Source organism: Lathyrus oleraceus, chromosome 5 (genome assembly GCF_024323335.1).
Source record: "Lathyrus oleraceus cultivar Zhongwan6 chromosome 5, CAAS_Psat_ZW6_1.0, whole genome shotgun sequence".
In the NCBI taxonomy this organism is placed as follows: Eukaryota; Viridiplantae; Streptophyta; class Magnoliopsida; order Fabales; family Fabaceae; genus Lathyrus; species Lathyrus oleraceus.
The window spans coordinates 188,100,748-188,124,239 of NC_066583.1; the positions used below are offsets into that span (position 1 = coordinate 188,100,748).

Here is a 23,492-nt window from a genome sequence, read left to right on the forward strand (position 1 = left end):
TGTATTTTTCACTATCGTATTTCTCGACGTATTATATACTTTTTTTTAAATAATATATGTAATTTATTTTGTGTTCTATTTTTTCAAACAAATCAAAACTTTTTTGTAACAAAATTAAAAGGAATTTTATTAAAGAAAAAGAAACAAAAAAAGTTTTAGAAAATGAAAAATTAACGAAGAGAACTTAAAACGAAGAATACGACCGTAAAATATTAGAATGACAGTATAGAGAAACATTTGTGATCAACGACTCAGTAAAAAAGCTTTTGTGACTTATGTTTCTATTTCTATATTTTGGAATTTGGTTCTACAGAAAAAAATGTAAAGAAATACAGAGAATGGTTGGATCAATACAAAATTTAAGATTAATAAAAGAAAAGATTTAGAACACAATTATATCTATCGTTCAATTTATCAGTTTGACGATTTTTAAAACCTAAAATTGAGAATCAAACCAAATCACATCAGTTTTCATTGATTCAATTCAATTTTAAAACTGAACCAGAATCGGTTTCATTGATCCATTGACACTCTTATTCTCATTCTCATTAAGCATTTGATGTAAAATTATTTACACTTCTTTTAATAATAATAATTGGAGTAATTACCTGAATTAAAATTAAAAATTGGGGTATACCACGTTATATTATAAAGAGACATTTATTTCATAATTTTAGTTATATTCATTAATTGTTACATCAAAACCTTATATGGCAGGCAATTGAATGAGTAGAGTTGGATAATCAGTCAATTTGGTTCGATACCAGGTCTAAAACTTAAATAATCATCAGTCGGTTTCAAATCAAATTGATCCACCCTATAAAAGATGAATTAAGCATGGCATTGGTATAGAGCGGAGAAGACAGTTTTCAATATTCCCTTCCCACACCAGCCTCCCTGCACCAAATGTGTCCCCAAACCAATCAATGATAACTATTGAACACCCACCCTCACCCCAACAAAGAAGGGGTCGGACCCCAACAAAGAAGGGGTATCTCCGACCCGCTCTAAAAATTGTAGATTTTTTTTCATCAAAATAAATCGGATTTAAGTGTTTTCAAATCATTGTGGATTAATTTCTTCATAACATCAAAAACCAATAATTAAATTGAACAGTAACATTCAACATAAATTAATTATAGTACAAATTACTATAATTTTGTGTAATAAGACCCAATAAATACAATAGTAAGTTAGTGATTTTGAGAATGGGGTATCAACACCCCGCCCCGGTTTTAAAAGTTGGATTTTCCTCACCCCTGCCCGCAATTAAACTGGTCTTTACCTGTTAAATTCGGGGTGGTGTTGGCCGGTCGAATCGGGATCGGATTTTATTGCAAGGAGGAATTGGTTTTGTTTAAATGACAATACATGAATGAAGAGAGGTAATTGTAACTCACACTCTAAATAATGAATGAACAAAATTTTGGAATGAACTAATACAGAACAATGATTCTCGCCTGTTAAATGAACCTCAACACACCAAAACTTTTGACAATCTTTGGTTCCCCTGGTGCTGCCAACCATGTTGATTATGTTCTGATAAGGTTATAGATAGATAAATGAAGTAGGAAGAGCTTCTGGTATTCTTTTTACTCAAAACCATCATATCCATCTTCCCCGTAGTACGTCTCATCATAATCATTTTCTGGATACGAAGTATCATTGTATTCTCCATTCATATCCTCCTCCACGTATTCATCGGCCGATTCATAATCATCCTTCTTTGTTTTAAGGTCTGACTTCAATTCCAAATTATCACCATCGTTTGAGGGTGACTCAAATCGTACTTTCTTGTGATTCTGTGGACTTCCCTGTTTATAACAATTTGTACCATAGAAGAAAGTGAGTATTTCCCTTTTTTTTCTTTAAAAATGGTTTATTCTTCTCTTTATAAGACAACTTTCATAAACACAATTATTATTGGTGTCATGTATATACTGCAAAATGGTTACTTTAAACACAGCGAGAAGTTGCTATACAACTTACAACTATACATACCAAACTGAGTAAATAAATATTGAGATAGCAAAGGTAAAGGAGAGAATTACAGGTTCATCAAATAATTTCTTCAAGGAATCATGATTGACTCTGGAGCTGAGTCTCTGCAAATGATAGATGCAAAAATGGTATCATTAATAATATAACTAACATTTTCAGAAGATTCTAGGTAGCCTAATCAACAAATCATATTTATTGCACAAAATGAAATATGTAACACAGATAACAAGTATGAATGCGGCGTCATCAAATACCCGCACAAAAGAAAGATAAAAGCAACACTTAACCTTAACTTCCGAGAGCTATCTTCTTTATTAATATAGTTTATATTTGTGCAAACTTAAAAATATACGAATTTCATAATTTAGACTAGGGACATAGATGGAATATGACTGAATATTTCATGAGCCTAATCTCTTGAAAATTGAACTAGCCAAACAAGACCTATTCAAATAATAATCATAGGTTTCAGAAAATATTAGGACACATTAAAAAAGACTACTATTAATAAAACTACATATAAGGAGATAAAGAAACTTCACTAGAAAATAAAATGTATCAAAACAAAAGAATGGGCATCATAATGATTATTGAGTTTAATAAACAAATTGTCTTTTCTTAATACCTTTGTTTTAAACAGTCGGTCGATTGCCTCTACAGCAGATTTAGCAGGACCCAAACTTTTTGCCTCTTGAGCTCGTTTCTGCCTCATTTCCTACAAATAAGCAGAGTAATAATATTTTTAAAAATTTTATGACTTCTATGCCAGGTCACAGTTTATGCGGCATAGTTGTACTATGAAGGAAAAATAATAAAACTAACCTAAAGCTTATATATAATTTGATTACGGTTAAGAGTCTCACATTGGATAATATATGACCTAAACATGTGTTTTCTTAACATGGTATCAAGAGCCTTGTTTAAGATCCAGTGGCCACCTATGATTTCCACTATCGTACCACCCACCATTTATTTTCACGCTCCAGTTGTCTAGTCCTAGCAAGAGGAGGTGTGTTAAGAATCCCACATCGGATAATATATGACCTGAACATGTGTTTATAAGTGGGATAGTCCTCATTCTACCAACAAATTTTGTAGGATTGAACTAGGTCCAACCACATTTCTTAACATGAATTTTTTACTACGGAGCATTGAACATTGTGGGACTTCTTCTTTTAGAGTAACACCTTTGTGAGAGACACACCACATATTCACCCAAAACCTTAAGGTGATACGTGGGTGGATTTTCTCACTTATAAATGCTCAAGTCTCCACATTTTCAATCAATATAGGACTATTACCCACACTAATCACACTTGCTACATTCTCAACACTCACCCTCAAGTGTGAGTCCACAATGCTCCCCTCAAGTTGAAGTTCTTCTTACTTCCACAAACTCTTGTACCGCACGGAACGTTTCTTACTCACCACCCTTGTGGCGCCGTTGACACTCTTCAACGGAACGTTTCTTACTCACCACCCCTGTAGCGCCGTTGACTTTCTATACAAGTAAGTCGGTCCCTTTCTCGAACCAAAGGCTCATGATACCATTTGTTGGGGAATTTTTTTACTAAGGAGCATTGAACATTGTGGGACTTCTTTTCTTAGAGCAACAACTTTGTGAGAGACACACCACATATTCACCCAAAACCTTAAGGTGATAGGTGGGTGGGTTCTCTCACTTATAAGTGCTTAAGTCTCTACATTTCCAACTAATGTGGATTATTACCCACACTAATCACACTTGCTACATTAACAATTACAATCAGTGGAGTAATCATGGATTAATCTGGAGAATCAGATAGAAGCTAGCCTAAAGCCGGACAATCAGTACCTAATTTGTAGACTAAATACTAACTTAGTTAAGAGTTTACTTTATACTCAGAACATTAATTATATTCCATATTTAATTCCCTAATATTCCCGTGAGTGGAAGCATAAATGAAAGCCAAAATGTGGTGATCATGTGTCCAAACAGCGGCAGGTTTGCAAGGTTTGCACGGTGGAAAAACCAGAAAGAATAAAACACTAACCTAACGGGGTGAATATTTGTTGGACATGGGTAAAGATAGGGAAGGGCTGGTTATGAGAAACATCTCAGAAGGAAAATTGTCAATCATTGAAAATATTAGTTCTTCTATCTAAACCAGTTGTATCGTTTCTACAAGGAGGTTACATCTCCATTTACTGTGACTTGTAAGTTGCTGATGTATTGTAACTTTAGAGTATTCCCCTCTGTGTTAATTATATAATTCAGTATTTCTTCTATTAGGCATGTTGTTCCAGTATTTGGTATAAGATCTGGTTGCCAGTAACCGGGAATGGCTATCTACGGAGGGGCTGACCAGAAAGTGTGAGTTAAGAGTCCTAGAGTGTAGCCGACAGGACGTCGGCTCTCAGGGGCAGTGCTATGATAGGGACTTGGATATTATGGGGTGTCAAAGACCCACATCGAGTGGTATGAGATTTCTGGTGGAGTATTTAAGTGTATTGGTTCTTCTCCCTAGATAGTTAGCTTTTAAGAGAATGTTCCCCGAGTGCTTGGAGACTTAACAGTACTGTTTAGGTAACAGACGAGAATACTAATAAACAAATACGTACAGTGCACAGGTAAGGATGAATGGCTGTAACAAGACTCTAGTAGTTTCATTTCACACACACACACAGGAGACACACCGGAAAATTAATTCCAAAGTTACCTTTCTGGATTTTGCCACAGCTTCAGCAGCAGATGCAGCAAGCTCTCTTGCTGCACGAGATTCAGGAGAACAATTTTTTAATTCTTCCTCTAATTTTTTCATTTCAGCTGCTACAGCTGCCTCCTTGATAGCTTGTTCCTGTAAGAGAATGGAAGGTAGAGTGAGATCTAGTCCACATTAACTTTCTGCACAAGCCAGACTCTGAGAACGTAAACCAGGGGAAGACACAATGCAAGCATGTACCCACTTCAGAGTTAAGATAATGATTGAATGTAGAAAAATAAACAGGTAACTTCATCTAGCAATTTCAACACACAAAAACAGTTCAGTACCTCAAGATACTCTCGATTATTAAATTCCCATATCTCTTTTTTGTAACGCTTTTCCTCCTCATTGTGAAGGTAGCCATCAACCTATGCAGCATACAAGGGATAGTCAGCACGATAGAAGGTCACACAACATAAGAGATAGCAAGTCACAAAATGTGACAAGTACTTAAAATAATTGACATATTGCAAAACTGTTAAGAACTTAATAAAAATAGAAATTAAAATTTCCTACGGATTTAAAATCAAGCTACAAGAAGAATAAGATCTCAATATTGATTCAACATCCCGAATCTACTAGAGAATAAAAAATAATGATAAACATTAGGGGAGACGAGCACGAATGCAAGAACAAGAAATAGGATTGTTGCTGTTAAACGTCAGCTATAAAAGCAGGGTTTGTTTCTAGATCCCTAACTCGTTCAACTAGCAAGTAATAAAATGTTGTTATCAAGCAAAATTTTGAATACCACAAAAATTAGGGATTTATAAGATCTCAATATTGATTCAAAATCCCGAATCTACTAGAGAATAAAAAATAATGATAAACATTAGGGGAGACGAGCACGAATGCAAGAACAAGAAATAGGATTGTTGCTGTTAAACGTCAGCTATAAAAGCAGGGTTTGTTTCTAGATCCCTAACTCGTTCAACTAGCAAGTAATAAAATGTTGTTATCAAGCAAAATTTTGAATACCACAAAAATTAGGGATTTATATAAGGGAGAAAGACAGCGAAGACATCAAAAAGAAGATTTAAACATCTTGTATCCAATGGTCCTCACAAAAGAGTGGAAGGTATCACAATAAATAACATGATAATCATCAAAACATTTTCCAACTACTGCATGGATCAAACTACAACATAATTTTCTTTCATGAATCATCTCTACAAATAGACCATTCATATCTAACTCTCTTTTGATGGTTTATTCGCATGGATTCGATCCTATGGCTAACATCTTCCTATATCTCCCTGTCATTTTGTATGATGGACTCGAGGTTTAGATTCCCATTAACGAAGTAGCCATAGTAGTAGCACCGCCTAACAAAAAATCCACATAATACTTTTTTCTAGAACACTGAATAAAGAAAAAAAAAATCAGAAAATCTTAATCGTTTGTTTTCTAAAAGAAATCAAATTTAATGCACGGGTATTTCAGATTAACACTAAATTCAATAAAATGTCATTAAGCCCTCCATTTAAAACAAGGATATTTCAGATAGCCAAAAACAGAGGAGAAATTGGGATTAGGATGAGATTTGGGACTAAGGAATTTGGAAATTTTGGTTTAGCTTAAATGTGTACAAAAAAATAAATTTTTCTGAACAGCTTTCAAAGAAAATATGCCACAAGGCAGGAAATACCTTTCTAGCCCTAAAAATAAGCTAACCCCGCACACACTTGGCAAATATATATTTAGACACCCCCCAAGGTATAATCTACCTTCCAACATAGACTTAGATTACTTTGTTCCATTTAGACTGTTTGAAAACATTATTATTTCACGTAGATTTTTCTATCAATTATAATAAACAAAAATAGAAATCAACATTAACAGAAATCCTAAAATAGTCAATTATGAACAATATCACCATGGAACTTGTTAATCACCTCTTGATCATCAATGTCAGAGAGACTTTCTGATTCATCTTGAGTTTTTGCATTCATATCACCTTCTACATGTAACTTATCATGCTCAACGACCTTAGTGGCCATATATTCTTCATCACCCCCTGAAAGCATTTCAAGCAAACTTGATTTAAAAATTGTAAGCTGAGAAATTATACTAGCCTTCATTAAGAGAGATAAAAGCACCCACCAATACTTTTAGGCTCAGAGGCAGCATGTAACTCTATTTGGCTCTCGTATGCACCATTTGAATCCTTTACCAACTAATCAATAGTACAAACAAACAAAAAACACGATTTTTAAATTGTGTTAGTTGAAGGTTCTCTGATGATGGGATTGGTGTTAGATGCTCACATATGTGGTTTGATACCTGAACATGTTCATGTAACTAACATGCTAAAAGTTTATTCTTGCAGAAGATAAGTAGACAACGGGTTTACATATGTTGATGGTAGTAACAAGTCAATGCTAAAGTCCACTTAAAGTAATATGACCTATAAAGCACTGACATAGATACGGACACAAGATACGCCACTAACACTAACACGCAGACAATGATAATAATTTAAGAAAATACAAGTGATTGAATGTAACCACGTGTATTGGTGTTGTACGGGTATCGGACACCAACACGTGTCAAACACTCACGCCTTCAAGGCACTTGGTACTCACTTTATCAAGGGAACATTCATCTAAGACTATAGTACCTACAAATCTTATTAGTACTTGAAAAGGTATGAGCATATCTGAAGTTTGTGCCTTTGTACTAGTTGTACTTACATCATCTGATTTATTAGCATTCTCCTCAGAATGTGACTTTATCATTCTAACCCTCTCAGCATGCTGGAATGCAGGAGGATCTAAACCACCATCAAGTCCACCAGAGAGTGTATCAAACTGTAATAATCAGTAGAACAATAAATGGTAAGAGTAAGTAATTAAGTAAAAGACAAAAGTCATGCATGCGGAAGAAGTTACTCACTTCCCTGTAACATGCTTCACATAATCCAAGTGCAAAATAGGGCATTCCACTACCCTTGTGTTGACACAGTAGTTCTTGATCCTCTGAAGTACATTTCTTCAATTCACCATTTGGTATTTTAATTGGAGCTTTTTCATGCTCTTTTGCCATTGCATTCAACTCATCAATCTGTAACCATAACATATTGATGAAATTTTTTATTAACTTTTAAAACATTTAAAACGAATAAAGTGAAAAAGAAAAAGAAAGACGCCATGAACTGAAGTACAATACATCAAAACACCCTCATCTATCTGTGTAACGAATAACTTATGAAAGAGAAAAGCATTGTAACATTATTACATCCCTAACAAATCACTTTATCATTATTGACTTTGTTTTTCTTTTTAAGGTACAACAGAGCAATATACAGAACATACATCAATTCATAGAACTTATTTCAAACAAATTTGTCTGGCACCATACCATCATAAAACTAGCATTTTAAAAGAATAACCAGGTATACGAAACATACTGTCAGACTGGAGGACTCTGTATTCTCAAACTCTACCAGCCGCTTGGTCAATGTTGCTTCACATACATGGACGATTCTTAGCTGCATTGCAAATTAGCAAATCCAATCAAGCATTATACAAGACAAGTAGGGTGTTTTTTTTTAAATCCAAAATTCTATTTTTTTTCACTATGCTGCTACATCTACTAGCAAAAATTGAAATTGCGTAATAGCAAAAACTAGGATGGTGTCCGCAAATCCTAGCTCAACGGACAAAATTTGATATTGATAGGTTAGACGTCATCACCAGGGTTCGAACCCTGGTACTCACGGTTGTGTGTGTGAGTTTCTAATGGTTATTACCGTTTCATCTTCAGACCCAAAAAAAACTAGGATGGTGTCACAGTTTTCATAGTGAATTCATCAAAATAAGCTACGCTATACTTCTACTACACTGCTATCACCGCTATTTGACAGCACTTGTGGAAGTGGAAACACCCTTGAGCTAAAAATGCACATGATCATAACACCAACGACACAATCTTTCCCATAGTAAGCTTAGGCAAAAAGAACACATTTAAAACTGTGTATAAGGGAGAAATACACAAGAAAGCTGAAAAAAACCAACATAGCTACAATAAATATTATCAAAGGAGAGAAAGATAGAAAGTACAAAAACAGCCTGAACAAATGAATCAGGATAATAAAAATATAATTTCTATTCGGGGAAGTAAAAAATGAAAGAAGAATAAGTAAACCTATAATAGTTATTGGAAAATATTTCATTTTCGGTTTCACTATTTCCTTTAATACTACTTTTATTTTTCTTTATTCTCCATTAAATGTATTAATTGTATCTTCATTATATAAACTAGCCTAAGATTGGGAATAAGACACAACTTTTACCTATTTTTTCCAATATGGTATCAGAGCACTGGGTTAGTCTAAAGCTTTCCACAACTAATGGGGTTCGGGGCGTAGTCCTGAAGAAAAAAAATTGTTCAACCCGCTTCACATATTCGTTTAGCCTCCTATGACGAATAACAACAGGTGGTCTTCCCCAACACAAACCTACACCGGATCCAACCATGGCGAACAACCGCAACCTGAGTCGGGCCGTGGTCGCAGAAACGACGATGGCTGCAGAAACGGCACCAGTAGCGGAAGCGGCGGTGGTCGCAGAGATGGCGTACGAGAGGAATCCTGGGTGGTCACAAACAGTGGCGGTAATGACGGCAACAATGAAAACAGTAACAACATTGTTTTCGGCAGTAATGACGACAACAATGGAAACAAGAACAACATTGTTTTTGGTGACAGTTATTCCAACATAGACGGTAATGATCAAAAGGGTTCCTCATACTCCCTCAAGGTCAATAACCCTAAAATGAATGGGAATAACTATAATGAATGGGCTCAAACCGTTCGGTTGGTATTGGGTAGCAAATGGAAACTTGATTTCTTAACAGCAGTAGTAGCTGAACCGGCAACAGGAGACTCTCGTTACAAACAATGGAAGTCTGAAAGCTCCTTGATTATTGCGTGGCTGGTAAGCTCTACGGAAACTGGAATAAGTAAGCCTTACATGTTTTTACCTTCCGCAAAGGATGTGTGGGAAGCTGTTAAGAAAACATACTCTGATATTCAAAGCTCCTTCCAAATTTTTAGTTTGAAATCAAAATTATGGCATGCGAAACAAGGTGACAGGAATGTAACTGCTTATTACAATGAGATGTTGACATTGTGGCAAGAGTTGAATCTCTGTTATGATGACAATTGGAGGTGTACAAAAGACAGTGTTTTGTTTCTCAAGAGGCAAGAAAATGATCGCATATTCATGTTTCTCGTTGGGCTCAATAAAGACCTTGATGAGGTAAGAGGTAGAGTTTTAGGAAAAACACCATTGCCAACTCTTCGTGAAACTTTTGCAGAAATAAGAAAGGAGGAGGCACGACAAGGAGTTATGATGAGCAAGACACCACGAAACTCTGAATCTGAAGGCTCAGCTCTGCCTCCTAGGAACCTCGACGAATGGCATACACGTGAAACTTGTTGGAAGCTCAAAGGAAAACCTCCTAACTGGAAGAAGAAAGGTGGTTGTGCATTTCAGACTAGTAATTTTGATCAAGGGCAACAATCCCCTCCAACTCAGCTTCCACTCACTACGGAACAACTAGACAGACTGTACAAACTCCTCGAGTCTTCAACCCTTCTTGCTTAGCAACAAAAGGTAATTCTGCATTTCTTAGTGTCGTTTCAAATTGAGGACATGAGTTTTTTAAATAACTTATCTTTATCAGTATCATAAAATTCTGAGACTTTTACTCCGGCACCAACAGAAAATGGCCATGATTCTTTATTTGTTCCTCCTCCTATTATGAGTAAGGAACCTTGTGAATCCGAGCCTACATTTTCTCTTGTAGAAAACAATGAGAATCCTGAAAACGATGATAATGATGATCTAATTGAAATGCCACAAAATAATGAGTCATTTCAAGAAAACATATTTTAATTAGGAAACAGGACTTGGAAAGGAAAGGTTTTTATGAAAAAGCACCATAAAGTAAGGGACGAGTCCACATCTCAACACTGCCAGGAATCTGAATCGGGAAATGATCAACCTCCTAACAAAAGGAAAGGTAAGTCTATCTTTGTTTCTGAGAGTCGTATTTTGTATCCTGATATAGATGATCATATTGCCATTAGAAAACCTGTCAGATCTTGCACTAAAGACCCCATGTCCAATTTTATATCATATTCATATTTGCCTTCATCTATGTTTGCCTTCACCTCAAAATTATCTAGTGTAGAAATTCCAAAAAGTGTACAGATTGCTCTAGAAATTCCAAAGTGGAGGAAAGTTGTATTTGAGGAGATAAAAGCTCTCGAAAAGAACAAAAAGTAGAGTGTTACGTCACTACCAGATGGCAAGAAGACAATCGAACGCAATTGGGTGTTTACTGTGAAGTATAATTCAAATGGGTCAATTGAAAGGTGCAAGGCTCGCTCGGTGGCTAAAGGCTTTACTCAGACCTATGATATTAGATTACTCAGAGACATTTGCTCTTTTTGCAAAATTGAATACTGTCATAACTCTTTTATCTCTTGTTGCTAACCTGGATTGGCCCCTACATCAGTTAGATGTTAAAAATGTCTTCCTTAATGACGATCTAGAAGAAGAAGTACATATGGATATTCCTCCAGGTTTTGAAAACAAATTTGGATCAAATGTGTGTAAACTAAATAAATCTTCGTATGGATTAAAGCAATCCCCTAGAGCTTGGTTTGAAAAATCCATTCAATCCACGAAGAAACAAGGGTACATCCAAGGACAGACTGACGACACCTTGTTCACAAAGTTCTCCCACGATGAAAAAGTTGTTGCCCTGATTGTTTATGTTTATGATATTGTCCTCACTGGAGACGATATAGTGGAAATGGCAGGAGTAAAAGAGAAATTGACAGTAGACTTTGAAATCAAGGACTTGGAATTCATGAGATATTTCCTAGGTATCGAGGTTGCTCGGTCAAAGAATGGTATTGTGGTTTCACAACAGAAATACATTCTAGACTTGTTGAAGGAAACAGGAATGAATGGATGCCGTCCTGCAGATACCCCTATGGATCCTAATGCTAAACTTTGGGGAGAAGGTAATGTTCCTGTTGATACTGGAAGATATTAGAGATTGGTTGGGAAACTAATTTATTTGTCACACACCCGACCTGATATTGCTTTCTCAGTCAGTGTAGTAAGTCAACTTCTGCATTCTCTTTCAAGGAATATCTTGAGGCAGTCTATAGGATACTGAGATATTTGAAGGAAAATCCTGAAAAAGAATTATTTTCTAAGACGACTAGTGAAAGAAATGTGCATATCTTCGCCGATGCCGATTGGGCAGGTTCAATGACAGATAAAAGATCAATCCCTGGATATTGTACCTATGTTCGGGATAATCTTGTGACATGGAGGAGTAAGAAACAAGGCGTTGTAGCAAGGAGTAATGCAAAAGTCGAGTTTAGAGCTATGTCTTAAGGTATTTGTGAAGGATTATGGATCCTTAGAGTCCTAGAAGAACTTAAGATGAAAATTGAATTTCCATTGAAATTATACTCTGACAGTAAAACTGCTATTAGCATAGCTCATAATCCAGTTCAACATGACAAAATCAAGTATATCGAAATTGATCGACACTTCATAAAGGAGAAATTAGATGCTGGAATTATATGTCTACCCTTCGTGACTTCAAGTCAGCAAACTGCGGATATCCTGACCAAAAGTTTGGCAAGACCTACTTTTGAACATTTGATAGACAAAGATGGGCATGATAGATATCTATGCACCAATTTGAAGGGTGTTGGAAAATATTTTATTTTCGATTTTATTATTTCCTTTAATCCTACTTTTATTTTTCTTTATTCTCCATTAAATGAAATAATTGTATCCTCACTGTATAAATTAGCCTGAGGCTGAGGAATAAGACAGCATTTACCTATTTTTTTCAATAAATGCGTATCTCCGAATACAGTTCGTTGGCATTTTAATTGGCTAGTTATTTGCTGTGCTGAGCAATCAGTTCAGAGTTTAAGCTTATGCAGGCTGTACTGAGAATTTAATCATGTAACGTTGTAACCACTATAACATTTAATTGCAAGTGTAGCTTTAGAATCTGTTCTCAGACAGCCATAATCACCTTGCAATTACAGATCCATGTGATCTCCATATTAATCACCTTGCAATTACAGATCCATGTAATCTCTATATAAATACGTCATCACATGAAATCAGATTTATCTCTTATCATGTAATTCTCACAACATAATTATTGCATTTTTTATCTTTTTCCCCCACTTTCTCACTATATGTGACTTTCGAATAAAGCCTTTGTAGAAAATGAGAGCAAGGAAAAAAGAAACCTAAATGATGTACAACAACCCAAGCATTTCCTTTACAGGACCCTATCAGCAAAAAGTAGTAAAAAAATTAAGAAAAAGGCAGAAACTGAAACCTTTACTTACAATATCTGACTTAGAGCATGTAAAACCATGTGCAAGAGCAGACATGTATAATGCTGCACCGCATAATCCGCTAGGCTTCCTCCCTGTCTGTTTTTCGAACGTTAGCAATATCATCATGACAAAAAGAACAATCATCCTTTCCCAAAAACAGTAAGAGCTAAGAAAAATGCTAGATCAACATCAAGTTACCTGCATCCAGTCACGTTTCATGCTGGCAATAATATTCAGTGCAGTTTCAGAGACAGGCACATTCCTTTGCTTTAACAAATCTACATGAAAGTCAATCTAATTATGTTTTTTTACCCGAGAGAAAATTGTTGAATGAGAGAAAATGAAAGATATATATGATGGAACCGTGTGTCTCTACTACACCAGAGTCCTATTATATACTCAGGGGCGAATCAATATACAATCAGCAGCATCAATTATAAGAGAATATGCTAGAATATATTTACAGAGTATTCCTATACTTATATAAACACTTCCCCCCAAGCAGAAGCATATCAATCAAATGCATCAAGTTTGTTACATATATAACTGATTCTAGGTCAATTGATCATTGAAATTGACAAAGTTTGTGACATTGTCGCCTGACTCAATATTCTCTCCGACAAAATGACAGTTTATCTCAATATGTTTGGTCATCTCATGAAAGACTTGATTTTAGGTCATATGGCTTGATTATCACATATTAGTGTCATTGGTCTTGCCTCTTCAAATTGTAGCTTGTTAAATAACTATTTCAACCAAATGAACTCACATGTTACTAATGTCATGGTCCTGGATTCTGCCTCAGCGTTGGATCCTGCAAACTACATTTTGTTTTTTACTTATCCAAGATACCAAATTTTCTCCAACCAGTGCGCAATAACTAGAAGTGGATGTCTATCATGGGCAAATATGCCCAATCAGATCAGAGCAACCAACTATCAGATAATGTCCTCTATCTTCATAAATGAGACCACCTTTGACGCATTTCAGAATCTAGATTCCAGCATCCAAGTGTTCTTTAACTGACTTACCACACTAACTACAAAGGAAATGTCTAGACAAATTACTGTGAGATAGTTCAATTTCCCAACCAATCTTCTATAACTCCCAAATCTGATAGAGGTTCCCTCTTATTAGGTAGAAGTTTGACATTGGTAGGACAAATATTCTCTAGCATTATCACTACGCAAAAACCGAATAGACATATTGATAAAGCAGAGGAAAAGATAGCAATAAAATAACAGAGTATGGATAAATTGGGAATATACTGATATGAATATTCAGGTGAGAGATGACTCTCTACAACCTAGAGTCTATGACCCCTCAGAGAATAATTCTCTGCCCTTTCTCTAACAAAATGCGTCTAGAATGTCCCCCTTATTCCCTTACTCACTTCTTATAACCCACTATCCATAACAAACTGCCAGCTATGCATTACCCTTAACTGTATCCTTCTCTCCCCTCTTTTTCTTCCTCTCATACCTCTCCATATTGTGGGCCCAGTTTTCTTAGGTGAAACCAACACCTCATCATTTGGCCCAAAGGTAATTGGGGTCCTATCACACACCAAATTGAGATTTAATTTCATGATAAAATTGCTCAAAAATAGAGAAAAAGTTGGATCCAGTGTTATCAAATTGCCCCGCTATGGAGGATTTAACATGGCGGCTTTTGGGCTCACCGCAATGGTAAATATTGGCCGCTATTGCGAGTTTTTCCGCCATAATCCGCAATAACGGCGCTGCAAAGCCGCCGATATGGCGGGATTTTGCCTCTCCACCATGAACCGCCATTTCATTAAAAATAATCATGTGCAAATATGAAACTTAAGATTCAAGTTGGGCATGAGAGGCATCTATGACCCAACTTAAGAGGGAGTGTTGACTCTTTAAAAACATATTTTCCTTCAGCATCATATTTGTATTGCATTTGTTGACTCTTTGAAAATTTTATCATTTGTTCAAGAAGCATTGAAAGATTTAAAAAATTGGTTTCAAGCTATGGATGAGAAAATAAAAGCACTTGAGAGAGATGAGACTTGGAAAATTTTGAGAGGCGGAACACAAGAAACTCGTTGGATGCGGGTAAATCTATACAATCAATTATAACTTAGATGGCACTCTTGATTTACACATGGCTGGACAAGTGGTGAAGAGGATACACTCAGACACACAGCATTAATACAAGGAGACATTTACTTCTGTGGAAAAAATGTATACTGTTTGAATGTTACTATCTCTTGTTGGCCAATTCAAGTGGGAACAATGCCAATTTGAGGTCAAAAATGTGTTTTCGCATGGAGACCTAGAGGAGGAGGTGAATGTGGAATAGCATTCAGAAATTGACTTACTACGCTTACGGTAGATATAACATCAGGACAAGTCACTGTAAGGTGATTAAGTTTTTCAACAAGACATTGACATCAACAATAGGAATATCACTTGGCCGTTAATCAAGCATGTTGGTTTTGTCAGGTATATCAATAGCATAGGAGTATCATTAAGTCTTGGTTCCCCCAACCTAGTAGTAACTTCACGTTGAGATCCAAAGGAGTATCACTTGCTAGTGTTACTTTGGTTTATGGATCGCAAACCAAATGTAAAGGAATTGGCACTAGATTGCATGGGTCCCGCACACGGAGAAGTTGGTGCGGTGCTGGCGTGCTGCGCATGAGTTATGGAGAGAAAAGGTCACAAGGATTGAACCATTACTTATACCATGTAATTTTCTTATATTGTATCTAGAATAAATACACATTAATGCAATTGCTAATTCCAATCCCATTAGCAACTAATTTGGGATGGTAAAAACAATTTATAATTTACATGTCATGTGACTAATTCTGACAATTTGTATAGATTGTAAACAGTTTAGAGATTGTATTCTAATCACTTCTGAAATAATATTCAGAAAATTACTCTCCAATTCTACACACACTATTGACAACATTATGCAAATCATATTTTAATGGTATGATTAAACGAATAAAACTTTAAAAAGGTACTTACTATTTGTAAATTTGTAAATAAAAAGACTGGGATCAACAAGCTTTTGAACAATCGGGTGATTTTCAAGCCTTAACACTTTACAAAGCTGCAAAAAAACTGCGCCGAGCACATAACTGCATGACAGACATTGAAAAGAACAAATCAAACATTCAAAAACACAAAAGTTGAAATCAGCCAAGATAAAAATAGTATTAATGCATACTCACACATTTGTCCTTAAAGAATTTGAAAAATCAATAAGAAGGTATGGCTTATTTTTATCCCTGCAAGAAATATAATTTTAGCATTAAAATGAATGTCAATAATTTAGAGATGGTTAATGATATTGAATAAAATAGTCCCATTAAGCAAATGTTGCATTTGAAGTTATGAGCCACAGTCACAGAGCACTGCCGACCATCATTTACTACTCACTAACTAATCATTTCACTAATAAATATCCTTGGAAAAAATTTTGCTAACGAACAGTGTTTTTCAGTTTTTAACCATCGTCAAAAAGCAGTCCATTGTAGACAAAACCGTGTCATTATTCACAAAAACACACGATTCAACATTGATGCTTTCCCACAACGATGAAGAGTGCAGGAACAATCAGATTTTGGTGGAATCAGGTGGAATCTCACAAGTTAATCACAGAATCCTATAATTTGCAATTACTGGTTTAATTTCTATGATTTATGTCTGGGAACTACGATGACAGTGGCGCCCACTAGGGTAACAGAAACAAGCTGCTTCATGTACGACAAATGAGAAGACGACTTTTACTCTGCTAACCAGCCAAAAACCTGTTTTGATCACGGGTCAAAACCCCCTGTTTTGATCACAGATTCATTTTTAAAAATAGGGTTTTAGGGGTTAATTAAAATATGTGCCTCTATCCATATTTTTTTACATAGCCTCTATATTAAAGTACAAACAATACTTCAGTACCTTATGCGCAGGCTTTTCTCTGCTTCAACCTCTCGAGACCATCTTTGAATGACTTTATTTATTAACTTACTTATGTTTATAACTTACTTATGTTTAAAAAATAAGGTTTTAGGGGTTAATTAAAACATGTGCCTATCTTTGAATGACTTTATTTATTAACTTACTTATGTTTAAAAATAAGGTTTTAGGGGTTAATTAAAACATGTTCCTCTAGTCATATTTTTTTACATAGCCTCCATAATAAAATACAAGCAATACTTCAGTACCTTATGTGCAAGCTTTTCTATGCTTCTACCTTTCGACAGCATCTTTAAATGACTTTAACTTATTTATGTTTATAACTTACTTATATTTATGAATTTAAATTTATGTAAGTATTTGAAGTCTGGTCTAAGGTTTTCTTTATTTTGTTTGTACTATTTTATAACTACCTTGGTTGAGAATCCCAAAATGACTAGAAATATAGTTTAGATAGCCTTTATAAGGTATGGGTAGTCTTATCCCATCAGGCTGATTTTGTGGGGTCGAGTTAGGCCTAAAGCTAAAATTTTAAGATGCTATCAGAGTTTGTTATCGATATGTTACTAAGCCAAGAGATTTGCTATTCCATCCACATTTGTGCATACTGAAAGACATTTATTCAACTACCGAATGAAAAATGAATGTACAACTTTATAAGTACTTAGTGCAAACCTACAAAGTAAAGATATTCTTACCGGTATGCAAGATAGAGGCAAGAAGCTTGTACTTGTTCTGATTTACGTCCCTTTGTAAAGTTTTTCTCTAGTGCTATCTTCACTAGGCATATGGCAATTCAATAAATAAATAAAGGTCTTCGCATGAATGTATACTAAAAGTAGCCAACTCTAACAGTAATGAAGTTCAAAAAATAACATACTGTATAAAAGGCCAAAGCTTCCTCAACTATACTATTATCTTCCACTCCAAGGCCGCAACTTAGATTTTTCATAAAATCTCTAGCTGCAATTCCAGAGAAAATTGGCAAGTAAGAATATAAGCCACGTTATATATAAACTATATTACATTATTAAATGTAGAGGTATTTATATTACATTATTAAATTTAAAGGTATTGCCGTAGTATAGTATAACTATATGTAATATGAATGCTGTATTTGTGTCCCATGTGTTTGTGAAATGCTTACATCACAGCCTGTTAGGTTAAGTAATTTATATCACCACAAGTCACTCTAATCTGGTTGTGACAGCAGTTATAAGTAAGACCTTCTTGAAACAAAAACAAAATTGTAATGAAAAAATGAAAATCATTATAAAAACAGAATCAGTTTCTATGAGATTATGTTCAGTTTTTCTGTCTCTCATCCTCTAAGAAATGAGACAACAACAACAACAACCAAACCTTCTAAGAATTAGTTTCAATATGACTTGTTCAGATTTTGTGTCTCCTCTTCTAAGAAAAGACACAACCACAACAACCAAGCCTTATCACAGTAGGGTCACCTACATGGATCAAACTTCACCTTAATGTTTTATCAAAAACCATGTTTTTATCATCCAACTCATTAATCTTGTGATCTTTCATAATAGTTTCGCTTATAATTTTTATAGGTCTTTCTCTACCTCTAGTTGTTTGACTACCCTCCTCCTGATCTTCTCTCATTATTACGGAATTTGCAGATCTTCTAACAAAAGACAAATATTATATTATCATTTCTTATTTTGCATAAGCACTAGTAACACAATTGTTCAAAGTTCATTTTTATACCTTTATATATGTTTTCACATGATTCTCATCACCAGCTCATAATAACAATGACATTTGCTTTAATTTGTATTTTTAAAATATATTTTATTTCCGTGTCTCGGTATAAACATCAAACATCACAATTCATTATTACAACGAATTGAATAAAACAAATAGGTACATAAATAACAGAATTCAAAATATGAAGACTAACACAATAACTCATTCAATAGCTATGTACAGGGAATCATAAACAAATAGGTACATAAACAACAGAATTCAAAATATGAAGACTAACACAATAACCCATTCAATAGTTATGTACAGGGAATCATAGGACGAATGAAAACAACATTTTATATTATGCAGTAAAAAGTATTCTATGACAAATAAATTTATATTATGCAGTAAAAAGTATTCTACGACAAATAAATTTAACTGCATTCATACTGTAAATTACAAATGATTCAGAACAAGTAATACCTCTATCTAAAGTCCTTGCACGTGAGTCGGAGATTCCAATGCGAACCCCCATTACATAATTGCCTGATAATTGGCTCTATACAAAACAAACAAATAAGGAAATTAAGGGGATGCAATTATGTCAACTAAAGCGATAGTCTGTGAAAATAGACATAGGAAAACAAAATTGACCATTACAGACACTAAACTCATATTTATCTCTATAAAACCCTAAGATTCCAATTCAATCATTCAAAACTGTCTTTTAAAATATTAAAAAGCATTCTCTATAGAGAACAGAATTTGCTACAAAACTTCTATTTCCAAAACGTTCATTTTTTTATTGGATATTTTGTATCCATGCCCCTTGCCAATAAATGGATGTTCCACCATTAATTGCTAATATACACTTCATAGAAAAATAACTTCTATAATGGAATGAAATGGAATAAAGACTTCCATGCCATCAACAATGAAATAGAAAAGTTTCCATTCCCTTTCGTAGCAAACAGAAATGCCAAGAATTATACAACTTTTTCACACTATGCTCCTGAACTCAAGCAAGCTTAAGCCTCGATTAAAGACAACAACCTACATGAGGATCATCCTTGGAGCATGAAATTGTCGTGGCACCCCTCGAATCAATACATATATTTTGGCAACCAAGAGTTTTGCTGGGTACTAGTATCCAGTAAACTAAATTACTTTAAAATTTAAATTTATTATAAAATAATTAAATATAAAAAATATGTTATTAAATAATTGGATGTTGAATACATACCCAACAAAACTCTAGGTACCGAAGGGTTCACCTTTTCTTTTTAATATATTGAGGTAAGAAAATCAAGTGGATGAGTCAATTTCCTTTTCTATTTTATTACTTTGCCAATTCCTTCGCCATTTGACAGAGGGTCTTTTGTCCCACTATCTTAACCTCAAATAGGTAACAGCGACAAGAATTTGGATCATGTTGTTCCTTCTTTCCTCAGTCTAATTCACCTGTCACTCCTCCTAACATTTTGGGCAAGACCCGCCACGTTAACAACCTTACTTCACATACTATTACATCCCTTAACATCCCCCTGGAAGAAAAAAAATCGGGAATGGAAAATGGTGGAACGTTAAGGTACAGAGTGGAATGAAGTCATCGAATTCCATATAAATCCATCAAATTTATAATCTCCGAAATAATGGTACCCTCATCATTCCTTGGCTTACCAAAAAGCAAAACAAGCCCTAAATGTAAATTATAAATAAAATATAGGTAAAGTAAGGAGTGGGATGAAGTTCATTCAATTCTATTCCATCCAATCCCAATAGCAATCTCCCAACAAAATGCAAACCTATATAATTCCATTGCTTACCAACCTTAAATCTAAACTAGTCCTAAAACTTATAATTAACAATACAATTATAAGAATCTAACTTTCATGTGTGGCCAATGTAAAAAAACCAATACCTTCAAAAACATCACAATCATTCATCCATATGATTTTATAAGTGATTATGATAAAATTTAAACACTTCTAATGAACTAATTGTTATGATCCATTGACAGTGTAAAAACCCTGAATCCATTACCTTTCCGCCAGCAGTTTTCACAAAAGTTGCCTCCTGAGAAAAATAGTAATCTTCCAACACCTTCCCACAGGTCTCACAACATCTAACAACATTCAAATAACAATGAACTTATCAATAATCCAATCCAACAATAATCATACAAAAACAAAAATCCAAATCAGAAACAAAATAAAAAAGCTTCAAAGCTAACAAATAAGAGATAGGGATGTATACATGTATAACTATAAAAGTATAAAAGTTTACTCACAAGACACTATCGTCAATTCGCATTCCATGAACGTTTCTCAAACAGTGATCACAGAACACCATCTTGTATTGATTTAATAATTAACACTTTGCTTCACTGTGTTATAGGCTGAATCAGCTAAATCGGAATCTATAGAATCTATAGAACGGAGAAGAAAAATTGTGTTGGTGTGAGAGGAAGAAGATGGTTGAGTAGAAAGGGTTAGGGTTTAATCAGATTTTGGATTTTATATATATATAGACGTGCGGCGGTATAGCGAAAGTGGGAAAATTAAAACCTCCATGTCCGCGTGAGTGCGTCAGATTAATAGGACCTTGCAGTTATCGCTCCCACCATTTGTAACTAAAAAAATCGTCGCTTTCATCATAACGGTCACAAATTTGCAGTAAAATTATTTTTCATACCGTCTATGAATATAACTATAGAAACAATAACTCTCTTATTGATTTTAATAATTTAGAACATAAATTATTTAGTTAATATATAATACTTAATTTGTATTTTATTATTTAAAATATTTATAATGTAATTTTGATTTTTTTTTATATTATTTTATTTTTTCTAATGTTGTTTTGAGTTTGGTTATATCCTATAATTTTGTAAAAATAAATTATTTTAATTTAAATTAATTAATTCAAATGCAAAGATGTCACGATGATATATCTGAATATATTTAGAGCATATTTTTTATTCAAATAATATTAAAAAATAATAAATTTTGGATTTCAAAATTTATAAGACTTTTTTTTTGTGATTCTTCTTATCAAATTCAAATTCGATAAATATTTTGTAGTCACATTTTTGTTCAAAATATAAAAAGATTTTTGTAGTGATCGAGTACTTTATTGTTTTTTAACTTTTTTTATAATTTCAACTATACATATATCATTTTTTATTATTTTATTTTTTAATTATTTTAATATTATTAAATTATTATTTATTACAAAGTTAAATATCAATACTTACCAATGGGCTGCTTAATTTTGTTGTTTAATTACTTGCATCAAATATACATATTACAACACGTTATAATACATAAATTAAGAATTTAAAAAAGAGATTAATTGAAATACACTGTCAGTGTAAAAGAGTTTTACACCATCACTTAATTATAGACGTTGGATATTAAAAGAAGTTTGACTTTTATTTTAAAAATTTATAAAGTAATACAAACGGGTGATGGTGATGAATCGACGGTGTAAAACCTTTTACACTGACAGTGTATACTAATTAATCTCTTTAAAAAAGAGATTAATTGAAATACACTGTCAGTGTAAAAGAGTTTTACACCATCACTTAATTATAGACGTTGGATATTAAAAGAAGTTTGACTTTTATTTTAAAAATTTATAAAGTAATACAAACGGGTGATGGTGATGAATCGACGGTGTAAAACCTTTTACACTGACAGTGTATACTAATTAATCTCTTTAAAAAAGAGATTAATTGAAATACACTGTCAGTGTAAAAGAGTTTTACACCATCACTTAATTATAGACGTTGGATATTAAAAGAAGTTTGACTTTTATTTTAAAAATTTATAAAGTAATACAAACGGGTGATGGTGATGAATCGACGGTGTAAAACCTTTTACACTGACAGTGTATACTAATTAATCTCTTTAAAAAAGAGATTAATTGAAATACACTGTCAGTGTAAAAGAGTTTTACACCATCACTTAATTATAGACGTTTTACACTGACAGTGTATACTAATTATTAATAAATGAGATTAATTGAAAGTAATATTATGAATATTATGTTTATATATATATATATATATATATATATATATATATATATATATATATATATATATATATATATTATAATTATGCAATAGTATTAAAATATTATGAAAGTAATAAACTGTTTTTTAATTATGTATATATACTATTTTATTAATAATATTATGAATATATATTATTTAAATGTTGTAATAAACTGAAAGTAATAAAATAATAATAAATTAAAAGTAATAAAATATTATGTAATAGTATTAAATATGTAAAACTGTTTTTTAAATATTTAAAACTGTTTATTAAATTCTTAATTTATGTATTATACCGTTTAATATTGTAATATTTATGTTTGATATAAATAATTAAACAACAAAAACAAACAACTTAGTGGAAATGGGCATCCTTTGCAAGAACAAACATATATTTATCTCTAGAATTTAATTGATGTACACTGATAGTGGAAAAAAAATTTACACTGTCAGTTAATCATAACCATTAATTTATTTAAAATATTTGATTTTTATTCTAATCATTTTAAAAATAATACAAACGGATGATTGTGATACATTGACAGTGATTGTGAATCATTTTAAAATTTTTTACACTAACAATGCATAACAATTAATCTCTTTAACTCTATTAAAAAAAATTAAAAATT

The 23,492-nt window shown here is 33.5% G+C and overlaps 1 protein-coding gene across 2 annotated transcripts; it reads right to left on the bottom strand.

Moving 5' to 3' along the window:
- Nucleotides 1-1,108: 1,108 nt before the first annotated feature.
- On the bottom strand, nucleotides 1,109-21,498 carry LOC127082314 (uncharacterized). 2 transcript variants are annotated; one of them, XM_051022552.1, is made up of 19 exons: nucleotides 21,094-21,498; nucleotides 20,847-20,928; nucleotides 19,287-19,362; nucleotides 17,977-18,059; nucleotides 17,795-17,871; nucleotides 16,355-16,411; nucleotides 16,149-16,261; nucleotides 13,339-13,418; nucleotides 13,150-13,236; nucleotides 8,155-8,235; nucleotides 7,641-7,808; nucleotides 7,439-7,555; nucleotides 6,849-6,921; nucleotides 6,641-6,762; nucleotides 5,033-5,113; nucleotides 4,701-4,838; nucleotides 2,627-2,716; nucleotides 2,052-2,105; nucleotides 1,109-1,814 (listed from the first exon to the last, which is right to left on the bottom strand). In XM_051022552.1, exons 1-19 carry the CDS (start codon nucleotides 21,153-21,155, stop codon nucleotides 1,593-1,595), a joined length of 1,863 nt encoding a protein of 620 aa, XP_050878509.1. In that variant the 5' UTR covers nucleotides 21,156-21,498; the 3' UTR covers nucleotides 1,109-1,592. The 2 variants fall into 2 exon arrangements, with proteins under 2 accessions (XP_050878509.1, XP_050878510.1); XM_051022553.1 differs by lacking the exons at nucleotides 20,847-20,928; nucleotides 21,094-21,498 and having other exon boundaries at nucleotides 17,795-17,876.
- Between the last annotated feature and the right edge of the window lie 1,994 nt (nucleotides 21,499-23,492).